Raw genomic sequence first — 12253 nt, 5'->3', positions numbered from 1 at the left:
AAAAGTTTTAGTTTTTCATAAGATGGTACTGAAAAACTCGAACGATCTTTTTGGCCAACCCAGTATTTGAGCCATCCTAGTTTATAGCTGGTTAAGCTACATGACTATAGATTTCTTCTTATCATCACTGTGACTAACCCAGATTTATTAGGGTTTAGTTTACATACTGTAAAATTCACCAACTGAATTAAATTATTTTTAGAAAATTTACCAAGTGGTGAAACCATCATCATAATCTAATTTTATCCCATTTTCATCATCTCCAAAAGAAACACTGTACCAATTAGTAGTCACTGCCCACTTGCCACATTCTCTTCAGCCCTAGATGATGACTTATCCGCCTATGTCTCTACAGATCTGCTGAGTCTGGATATTTTATAGAAATTGAAATCATATACTATGTGGTCTTTTGTGACTGGCTTCTTTCACTTAGCATAATGTTTTCAAGGTTTGTATGGACAGAGAAGCCTGGTGGGCTATAGTCCATGGGGTTGCAAAGAGTTGGACAGGACTGAGCAACTAACACTTAATTAACTTATACCATGTATCAATACTTCACTCCTTTTTTTAAAATTTTACTTTTTTGGATGCACTGGGTGACATGTGGGATCTAATTCCTTGACCAGGGATTGAACCCAAGCCTTCTGCCTTGAAAGCACAGAATCTTAACCACTATACTGCTAGGGAAGTCTCCATTCTATTTTTTTTTAAGAATAATATTTTATTATATGTATAGAACACACTTTGTTATATCTATTGTAATATTCTTATCTGTAAAATGAGACTAGTAACACCTGCCTTCTGTATCTATTAGAGTGATTGTGAGGATAAAATTAGATAATAGATATGGAAACACATTGACAAGGTAAAGCTGAAGCTCCAAGAGACTATTATTGTTCATGATATAATAATAATAATAATAATGCTAGTGAGAGGTTGGAATAGCCAGTGGCTCCCAAACCTGCCTGCTTTTCAGAATCTTTTAGGGCTTTGGAAAAATATCAATTCCTGGGCCACACCTCGGAATTGACTCAGAATCTCCAGCGTGTGTTTTTACAGATTTCCCCAAGTGAACTGTACAAGCAGTTGAACTTGGGAAAGTACTAGAATAAATGATCTTGATGGTCCCCTTTAGCTACCTACAATAATGGGTATTCCTGGGAGTACAGAAATCTTTTTGTTTTTTGACTTGTTTATCTTAAAGAAATAATGGAGCATAGAACATACTATGTTTCCAAATGGGCACATTATGAAATATTTAGCCTAAATAAAATGAAATGGAAACCAATTGGTTAATAATCACTATGGCCTTGTGGCACTCCTTTGTCTAATGCCTCTCTAGTCTAACTGTCTGCCGCTAGATACTGGAAGTAGTAAGGGGACCATTTGGAACAAAGTGAGGTTATTGATGTCAGTTTTCCCACAGTTCCTTGGTTACATGAAAGGTCTTCATGAAGCCATACAGAATGTGGCCATATATGTATGAGCTGTGTTACCAGTGGATCAATGAATGAAATCCAAGAGTGGCTTCTTTTTTTGTTTAGTCTTTCATTAGAGAATTGTTCTTTCCTCATGTATTGTCTAATTCCTTCCCCACTTCCTTGTATGTAAGTACCCAGATCAATCTTCATGGTATCATCTTGAGCATTATTATGCAGACCTTGGGACAAAATATTTAAATTGGTACGGTCTTGTTGAAAGATCTGTATGGTGACACTAGCTATGATCCACTTTCTTTGCCATAGCTCATTTGTTCCAATTAGATGAAACCACTTTCTCACTAATTTATCTTCTAACTACTAAAGCAAGCACATTGCTGAAGAGAAGGATTTTAAGATACCTGGGAGAGTCATACATCACTAATAGATCTGATAATATGATAAAGTGCCATTTAATATTTTCCTTCTGGAGGGAGGAATCCCAGGAAAAGAGGAGAAAGCCCAGACAGATGTGCTTTTTGCACTGAGAAACTATAGACATATTTAATGTTTTTGGAAATGGAGTCCTCCTGAAAGTGAAGAGAGATAGACATTAGATCATCTTGAGGCCACAGCTTGTTCCCTTCCTGTCCTTTCAGCTTTGCTTCCATGACTTCATTTCCTTACCCCCTCGCCCTGAAGCAGATTGTCAATTCCAGCAAATTGTCACCTTGCTTGGCTCTGAAGCCAGCTTTCCTTTTCGACTTCCAGCGGGTGGGAAATGGCTCCTGGAAGCTGTGGCAGGAGTAGAACCCAGCTGTGTAAAGGTGCAACACACCTCCCCCTCCCCGGCTCCAAGTGCCAGGCAGCGGGACCTGCAAGAAGCATCAAGCTCTGGCAGCACACGTTGCAGATGCTCACAAAATCAGAACAAGGAAACCCTGATCAAGAGAAGCAGCTCATTTGTTATCTTTCTGGAAGAGGAGAGTCCTTAGTTGGGGGCACCAATTTCTTTAACAGGCCATTACCATAACAACTCTGTCTCCCAAAGCCTGTTTGGGATGGAGAAAAGAAAAAAATTCCTTCTTATAGACCTTTAGGGCTGGAAGGAACTGAAATGTCACCTAGCACAATACCTTCCATTATAGACAGAAAAGCTGCGACTCAGATATTAAATGATTTGCCTGAGGTCAACACAGCTTGTAAATGCCTGACTGGAATTTGAATCTAGGTCTGTCTGACTTCCCCTCCACCATCACAAACATCCTGCCCTCTGTTGGGGGATGCAGATAATGGGTAAGGGTATGCATTACGGGATCAGGAGACCTATGTAAAATCTGTACCTTCCCCTGAATTTTGCTGTAAACCTAAAACCGCTCTAGAAAAAGATAATGTTTAAAAATATTCTGCCTTCAGTGTGCACCAGCAGTGGCAGCAAGTGGTTTTGCTTGGTGTTAGCCATAAAGTTATCACATTTGGCATTGAAGCAATAGGAGACCTCCTCTCAAGCAGCAGGAAATATTATCTTTGAAGCATGAGTCCCATGCAGTGCTCATATTCTATATGGATTATGGCACAGTTCCAAGATGCCTGCCCTTGCTGCTGCTTCTTTTCTTTCCTTCAGCTTCTACTCCTCCTCTTTTCATTTCCTTTCTCTAAACTCTTTCTTCCTCCTTTCCCTCTTTGTTCTTCTAGTTCTCTCTCTATTCCTTCAGATTAGGGCCTTAATAATAGTGATGGCTGGCATTTATCAAGTGCTTACTATGTACCAGGCTGTGGGCTCAGCTTGAGCCCCAGAACAACCTTCAGAAGTAGATATTGTTATCATCATCCCCACTTTGCAGACAAATAACTGAAGTGAAGGGGGGTTAGGTAATTTGCCCAAGGGTGCACAACAAGAAAATATTGGGGAACCCCATTCTGACTGACATCACATCAGCTGCTCTTTTTCCATTACTTCATATTGGGGCCAAAAGGAAAGAGAGTGGAGAGACTAAAATGTACTGTTGGAAAGTGTTCAACATAGATTTGGCTGAGAGCTGGGCCCTCGGAAAAGTTCTTGGGTGCCATATGATACTATAGCTGTCTGCCATCATGTTCATTTTCATCTGGGGTGGTTAATCATACTCATAGTTCAGAGGCTTAAGAGGTTTAAGAGATGGAAGCAAAAAAAAGTCTAGAGTCCTAATAGGGCTACACAGCTGACTCTCCAGAGGAGACTGTAGATGAGTGAAATCATAAATATATAGCCTCATACATTTGCACACCACCAGTTGTCTGACAGAGTTTTAAAGTGCATGACAAATTATGGAAAACATCTGACTCAAAGGCACTGACCTCTTGGAAGGTGCCCGTGCATCTGGTAGAGTGGTAAGGCAAGAGGCCATTTCTAGTGTGTGGGGAATATCGGCTGTAAATATATGGAGGAATTGAAAGAGTCCCTTCATCCTTTAAGTCAAAAACTAAAGACCACACCCTCTAATCACTTTGGTTGGATTGAATTGGCCAGTGGGAGCCAGAGAAATTAGGGTTTCTTTTGGCTGAGGTCTTTGACTTCCCCATCCTGGCTGTGCATGCAGGCACAGAGTGTAGGAGGGAGCCTGTGCTCACCTACAAACCCAGGTCTTGGTCTTTTTGTCAAGACAGAACACTAGCAGCTCCTGGGACTCAGAACAGGGTTGGAAGTTTACCTTCCCCCTCCACGCTCACATCTAAATGTCCTCAAAGGTACCCTAGAGAATCTGACTGAATCTTCTCTCAGCACTAACTGAGAAATTTGTTAATTAACATGACTTAAAGTCTTTGATGCTACAGCACAACAATCAATATTTGCACAAGGAGTGAATTATCAGCCTGGCTGAATGTCTGCTCGGTTCTCCTGCTGAGACCAAAGGAAGAAGAGCCATCAGATTATAATTGTTTTTAATGCTTTCTTTGCACCGGCTTGGGTTGATTTATTTATTTATTAAACATTTTTACTGATGAGTTAAACCTGATTAAATCACACTGGTTTTCTGCAGCTTGACCTCTGGATGAACTTTTGTATACCTTGAGACTAATGTGTTTTACTCAACAAATTCAACCTTTTCCAATAGTCTCTCCCCCTCCAGGCTGAGCCTACCTCTTTTCTTCTTTTCTCCAGCTTCTAGGCCCAGGTGTCTAATCCCTTCCTCTTGCCCCTGGCCTCTGCCTTTCTTCCGCTGAATTAGTCATTTCCCCTGTGCATGCATGCTCAGTCACTTCAGTCGTGTCTGAGTCTTTGCAACCCCATGGACTATAGCCTGCCAGGCTCCTCTGTCCATGGGATTCTCCAGGCAAGAATACTGGAGTAGGTTGCATGCCCTCCTCCAGGAGGTCTTCCTGACCCAGGGATTGAACCCACATCTCCTGCATTGCAGGCAGGTTTTTTTTTACCACTGAGCCACTGGGGAAGCCTAGTCATTTCCTCTAGCCCATGGTAAATGTGAAAACTGCACTAGATCCCTCCAATCCATAAATCAGGCTGTATAACATATTTTCGCATCTCCACCTCATTACTTGTGGCAGCCAAGGATGAGCACTGGTGAAGACGGCCCTGAACACATAGAGCTAGCATGTAGCATTCGGTAAGATGGAAAGATGGGGAGTGGGTAGTGAAAACAGGGGAAACCATTCTCAAGCAGGAACTAGATTTGCAAACACAAGAAATAGTGTGAAATATGTGTGTGTGTGTGTGTGTGTGTGTGTGTGTGTGTCCAGGTTGTTAGTTAGGTAGTTTTTCTACCTGCCTGTGGGAATGATCAGTAGAAGACACAGTCATACACATACATGCATACATTTACTACATTCACCACACACACACACACACACACATTTCACATTTTAGTATTCTGCTGCTTAACCATATACTCTGTCCAAAGTACAGTCTGCCTTCTTGGCCAGTTTTCACTGTATGCCCAATATGGAAGGCTACTTTGGTCACTTTAACTTGGAATAAAAATGCATTAATTTTGAAAGTTCTCCCCAGTTCATAATATAACAAAGGCATGGGACTGTGAGTCCAGAAATAGGATGGGAACATTAAGAAATAGAGACATATTAATGGAAACTTACAATACCATATGTAAAATAGAGAGCCAATGGGAATTTGCTATACGACTCAGGGAACTCAAACAAGGGCTCTGTAACAACCTAGAGGGGTGGGATGGGGAGGAGATGGGAGGGAGGTTCAAGAGGGAGGGGGCACATGTATACCTATGGCTGATTCATGTTGATGTTTGGCAGAAACCAACAAGATTCTGTAAAGCAATTATCCTTCAATTAAAAAATAAATTAATTAAAAAAATAGAGACATGTTAAAAAACACTCCAGTAATGCCCCTAGACATTAACACATATCCTAGAAGTTAATAGACATTTCAATTCCACTAAAACAATGTCAAACTTGAGAACCCCACTTGGTAGATTATACTTAGATATGTTCATCGTCCTTGGGACCCTTAGCTTTATAGGATTTTTCACTAAGTATGCCATTATAATGAAGACTATTTTGCTGATTACTTGCCCTTGAATTTGAATGAACCAAACTGTTAGAGAGCCTAATTAGGAATGGCACATGAAGTTTGTTATTATCATCATTTCTCCAAAAGTCCTACTTCAAGGTCAGTGTGTATTAGTCTTGTTAGAATAGCCCATATACCTGCTATTAATCACCATGTATTTCTTCCCTTAGGGGAAAGCTATGTTTGCTCCTCAGACAACTTCTTTAAGAAGGTGGAGTACACCAAGAATGTCAATCCTAACTGGTCTGTCAATGTGAAGACATCTGCCAATATGAAAGCCCCTCAGTCCCTGGCCAGCAGCAACAGTGCCCAGGCCAGAGAGAACAAGGACTTCGTGCGCCCCAAGCTGGTGACCATCATCCGCAGTGGGGTGAAGCCTCGGAAGGCTGTGCGTGTTCTTCTGAACAAGAAGACAGCCCACTCTTTTGAGCAAGTCCTCACTGATATCACTGAAGCCATCAAACTGGAGACCGGGGTTGTCAAGAAACTCTACACTCTGGATGGAAAGCAGGTAGGTACTTTTTCCCCCAAATTACTCTTCATTTGTTCTGAATCCTTAGCTGACCATCTTAAACCTCAAACATCATTTTTGATTGGGTGACCCTTCCTCCACCTCTCATTATCCCTACCTGATATGTTATGTCTCATTTGGAAGAAATGTCCATTCAGCAGACAATGCAATGGAACAGGAATCTGAAGCTTTGAAATGTAATCTGCTTCTGACTTACCAAGTAGAATGGTCACTTATTAGTTTCCTTATCCACTAAGAAAAGATGTGTTGGAACCTAGGTCCTACACACTCTTTTGAATATGAATTTAGCTATTGCATGAGGGAACCTTGATTGTTCAATGTATGTGACTGGAAATGAGATTTGTGCACTCATTTCCTCTCTGATATTCCTAAATTGGTATTCAACATCCATTCTGATGAAAAGAAGTTGAAGTGACCACTGTATTCTATAAAAGAAGTCATATATGGGGGAAGCACTGAAGTCCCTGGTTTGTTGTCTTTGCCTCACACAAGACTACATTTTTTTTTTCTCTTTTCCATGTGACATAGCTGTCTTAATTTGGCTCCACTGATGGTTTCTGTGAGAAAGGGACTATTTCAGGATCCTAAAATTAGCCCAAGAAAGATGCTGACATCTGTTCCTCTCCAAATCAGGTTCTGCATGTCATTGGTTATGTTATAAAGTACCACCTATATTAATATCTGGGAAAGAATGCAGCCAGGCGTCTCCATCTGACAGATGCACCATTCTCTTGAGCATGGGGAGCTGTAAATATATGACAAAAAATGTTCCAAGGAAAGTGGAACAGTGGCTGGTTCCTTTGCCTCTAAAGAGAATCCTGGTCCATCATCAGACAAGACAAGTGTGGATTATTACCAGTCCATACTTTCCACCTCTTAAAATACCTTTGGTGCTTGAACTATATAGATTCTATAAAAAAATTAATTCACTATATCAGGATGATGAGTGTTCAAATGCAGAGCTATGTCTCCTTCTATCATTTCTATTATATACTCTGCACTACAAGATTTTAAATTGCTGGGAAAACGCAAATTCATGTACATGGTGATTTGGATAAATATGTGCCTTCTATCTGTTCCCCACCATTTTGTGATCTGAGAGAAACCTGGAGGTATTGGTTGTATGTGATTTGTGTTGGTTGTACCAAAGCAATGGGTTTGTCTGCGATGGGAAAAGTTCTAACTCCGAAGTATCTGTCTAAAGAGTATCTGTTTTTTGAGGACCAAGTATATATTGAACAGGAGCTGTCCAGGAATAGGAATACTCATCAGAAACCTCACCTCAGAGAAGTAAGGCCTAGGAATTTTATGATCAGTGGATCTTAGAGTTGAGGGTGACCTCAGAAGCCATGATATTTAATCTCCCTTCCATGGCAAGGATATAATCGACAACCATTTCAATTTCATAAAAGCCTATTTCACTGTTGAACAGCTGCAGTTTTTAGAAAGATTTTTCCAACATTAGGCATAATTCCATTTCCCTGTACCTTCAGCCTCTTGAAGAAGTACAGGACAAATACAAACCAGGAACATCAGACTGGGATTTAGAAGGCATAGTTTCTAATCTGGACATTGCCGCTTACTCTGTTGCTGCTGCTAAGTCTCTTCAGTCGTGTCCGACTCTGTGCGACCCCATAGACGGCAGCCCACCAGGCTCCCCCGTCCCTGGGATTCTCCAGGCAAGAACACTGGAGTGGGTTGCCATTTCCTTCTCCAATGCATGAAAGTGAAAAGTGAAAGTGAAGTCGCTCAGTCGTGTCCGACTCTTAGCGACCCCATGGACTGCAGCCCACCAGGCTCCTCTGTCCATGGGATTTTCCAGGCAAGAGTACTGGAGTGGAGGAGTGCCATTGGCTTCTCCACACTTATCCTGTAACCTTTAGCTAATCACATAACTATTCTGAGGCTCACGCTTCTCTGCACAAAGGGGCTAATCACACCTGCCCTTTCCATGCTCACAGGATTCTCATGAAGAGCAAATGAAATCATGGATATGAAAGCACTCTGGAAATAAAAACACGATATAAATATGTGTACATATAATTCATCATGAAGTGAAACAAAATATGTAAATTGTCAGACAATTTAAATACATATTAATAAATGTTAGCCCTCTTTCCTCGACTTTACCTTTCTATCATTCTTACCACAAATCTCCAGCATTATATGGGATGTGCATTCTGTCAGCTGTGCATTCCTTGCCATTCTGGGATTGTTCCTAATAATAATAATAATAATGATAAAGGACACATCCACCTCCTAGGTAAGCAAGCTCCAGTCCAGTGATGGTGGATTTTCATCCTGTAGCAAGCTTTCCAACTCCTTTCAAGCATGGATTCCCATTTCTTTGGGGAACACTTTACAAAATGTCAAGGTATGATATGGTGTGTGTACAGACACGTCAGGGAGGAGTGCTCAAGGGAGCAGAACAATACCTTGGCAGACATCAGTGACTCTGCACTTACTGTTCGTTCTCTTTAAACTTTCTCCCTCTCCCTACTCTAACCCCTGGGGGTCATCTTTTAAGGTCTGGTCCCAGTCTCATGTTATTTCTGTAAACTTCTCTGTCTCCATCATGCAAAGTTAAAGTAATTTTAATCTTTTCTTTAAATGCTCACCTCCTGATACACAGTGGATGCTCTATAAATGTTTGTTGATTGAATGGGTTGTTTGTGCTCAGTCTTTCAGTCGTGTCTGACTCTGCAACCCCATGGACTGTAGCCCACCAGGCTCCTCTGTCCATGGAATTTCCCAGGCAAGAATACTAGAGTGGGTTGCCATTTCCTTTTCCAGGGGATCTTCCCAACCCAGGGATCAAACCCACGTCTCTTGTCTCCTGCATTGGCAGATGAGTTCTTTACCACTAGTGCCAGACTACACTTAGGTCTATCAGAAGACATAGCGGTCTTCCAAAGGGGTTCATATTCCACCTGGGAAGTGCCTATTACTTACTTTGGAAGTCACTGAGGTCAGACTTTTAAAGAAGATTTTTCCCAAAGTATATTCTGAGGATTGAACCCATTTCCCCACTCCCAGAAGCTCTTCATGAAAGGGTTTTGTGGTCAAATAAGACTGTGAAATGCTGCACATTATGTACCTTTCTTAGAGACTCACTTTGCCCATTGGCACATTAAATGTTCTGAGAAGTCCTACAGAAAGGAAATCCATTTAATTTAGACTCAGTATTTCCCAATCTGAAGCTTCCCTTGTAGCTCAGTTGGTAAGGAATCTGCCTGCAATGCAGGAGACGTGGATTGGGAGATCCCCTGGAGAAGGAAATGGCAACCCACTCCAGTGTTCTTGCTTGGAGAATTCCATGAACAGAGGAGCCCAGCAGGCTACAGTCCATGGAGTTGCAAGAGTTGGACATGACTTAGCAATCAAACCACCACATTTCTCAATCTTATTTAACCACAAACATATGTCATGGAATAACACAGATGTGCGCACACACACACACATGAGAGAGAGCATGCTACGAAATACTGTTTATAGAATATGCTGAATGATTAAGAACTAACTGCTTTTATCTCACTGGTAAGATTGTCATACATGGGATAACCTGTAAATCAATCTTTGTTATATGGTTACAGCAAGGACATTAAAGTAGAGAATTTAGGGGTATGAGGACAAAAGCTACTAATTACAAAATAGGTACTGAGTATACTGAAAATGGGAGCCAAATTCAAAATTTTGGAGCCCAGCCCATTTCCCAATTCTAGTGATGACAGCCCTCATGTCATGTTGATTGCTAGTAGGTACTCTTACTACTTGGGAATATGATCTTCCTCTGTGCATGCTGAAGGCACACGTGTTGCAATGACTTGTACTTGCTTGACTGAGATTCCATGCCTGTCTTTGGCTAAAAGTGGCACCAGGCAGAAATGATGAAGTATGGTCCAGGCCATTTGTTATGGAACGTTTTTATCATGAAGTCAGGACCATCACTTGGTTTCAGTATTGCTCTAACTGGATCCCAAATGGACCAAATCAAGTAGTTTTCTCTCCCTTTGTTTAAATAAAGGTTAGTTAAAACAACCCAGTTGATTATACCCGATTTATTGTTGCTTCTGTTCTCATGTGTACCATTTGACTGGCTTCTGATGATTGACTAGCAATCTGGGCATGGCTCTCATCTCTTTCTCTCTGTTTTTATTTTGTTTGGATGTGCTTTTGGAGCCTTTTATCTTTTTAGGGCTTATGTTTTGCTGATGTAGAAGACCAGTTTCCTTTGAGATATTTGTGGTCTGTGTAGACAGCGAAGCTGAAGTGAAAAAAGTCCAGGTGTTAGTCGCTTAGTCATGTCTGATTCTTTGCGACCCCATGGACTGTAGCCTGCCAGGCTCCTCTGTCCATGGAATTCTCCAGGTAAGAATACTGGAGTGGGTAGCCATTCCCTTCTCCAGAGGATCTTCCTAACCCAGGGATCGAACCCAGGTCTCCTGCACTGCAGGTGGATTCTTTACTGTCTGAGCCACCAGGGAAGCTCAGATGGGGAAGCTAACCATCACTAATAGGATGAGGTCCCAATTTATTCCTCACTTCAATAATAAATTGCTAGTAGAATAAGGAGTAGTTGGTAGGGCCCTGGCTACTCCCAGGGGCTGTAATGGATTTCTAGGCAGTCAGGGCTTCCCTGATGGCTCAGACAGTAAAGAATCCACCTGAAATGCAGGAGAACTGGGTTTGGTCCCTCTGTTGGGATGATCCCCTGGAGAAGGGAATGTTTACCCACTCCAGTATTCTGGCCTTGAGAATTCCATGGACAGAGGAGCCTGGCAGGTTACAGTTCATGGGGTCACAAAGAACTGGACATGACTGAGCAAAGTTCACTTCACTTCACTTCAGTTCACTTCAGGGAAAACACGATGAAGGGTTGGATGGTGATACATATTAGTTCACTCTCAGGTGAAGTTGTTCTTTTGATTCCTGGAGTGGTTTCAGTGTGTTGACAAAATTATCCAACTATTAATTTCTATAATCAAGCCACATGTTGACCTTTATGGTTAAATGTCGTTGACGCACAAAAACTAGAACCCAAATTTCTGGTTCATTTTGTAGTAGTGGCTTAGTAGATAAAGGGTCTAGCCTTAAAGTCATTTACATTAAACACAGGGCATGATGATTCTGTTAGAGATTCAGAGCTTTAATAATAGACTTTTAGCTGCAGCTGTTTCTCACACCATCCATTTTCATGTTATACTTATTGGCATCTCTAGGCTCAGTTTTGTCTACATCCAGGTTCTGTATAGTCACAGATTCCCTATGGCCTCAACATGCCTGCCTAAGGGATAAGTATGGCCTTTAGTATTTGTGTTAGCTTTGTTAGGCCAATTTTTAAAATTAGATGAATTTATTTTCTGTTTCTGTCTATATCTTTCTAGTACCAACTACTTGAACCAGGAATTTTAGGTCTCAGAATAACAGAAAATAGGTTTAAATGATTCCCAGATTACCCAAAGCCTTGGAAGCTAGAACAGGAATTTTAAGAAATGTTTTGAATAATAAGATGGTAGAGTAGGAAAATGAGAGCACGAAGGGTATTTGAACTGCTGTTAAGTATTCCAGGAAAGACTTGCCCCTTCCATCTTGCTGTGCTAAATAACTGGGTGCTGGAAGCACAAAGGTAATTGCAGGCAACACAGGAAGACTAGTTGGATTTAACCTTGGAAATGTTGAGCGCATTTCCCAAGGTGGATATATCTTTATTTTGCTTGTGTAGGCGTTTCTTCTCCATGCTCCCCCCTCTCCCCCGCATCTCAG

General features: G+C 41.4%; 1 protein-coding gene across 4 annotated transcripts in view; it reads left to right on the top strand.

Moving 5' to 3' along the window:
* Window positions 1–12253, top strand: part of DCX (doublecortin) — a 412950-nt gene that overhangs the window by 298299 nt on the left and 102398 nt on the right. For all 4 annotated transcript variants that reach the window (XM_070462136.1, XM_070462134.1, XM_020903545.2 and 1 more), the window contains one exon: window positions 6129–6469. In XM_070462136.1, the coding sequence (XP_070318237.1) occupies window positions 6129–6469 (341 nt within the window). The remainder of the gene's footprint in view (window positions 1–6128; window positions 6470–12253) is intronic.

Source organism: Odocoileus virginianus, unplaced genomic scaffold, assembly GCF_023699985.2.
Source record: "Odocoileus virginianus isolate 20LAN1187 ecotype Illinois unplaced genomic scaffold, Ovbor_1.2 Unplaced_Scaffold_1, whole genome shotgun sequence".
Taxonomy (NCBI): Eukaryota; Metazoa; Chordata; class Mammalia; order Artiodactyla; family Cervidae; genus Odocoileus; species Odocoileus virginianus.
The sequence above is the reverse complement of the archived record's forward strand: the minus strand, read 5'-3'. Positions and strand labels throughout refer to the sequence as shown.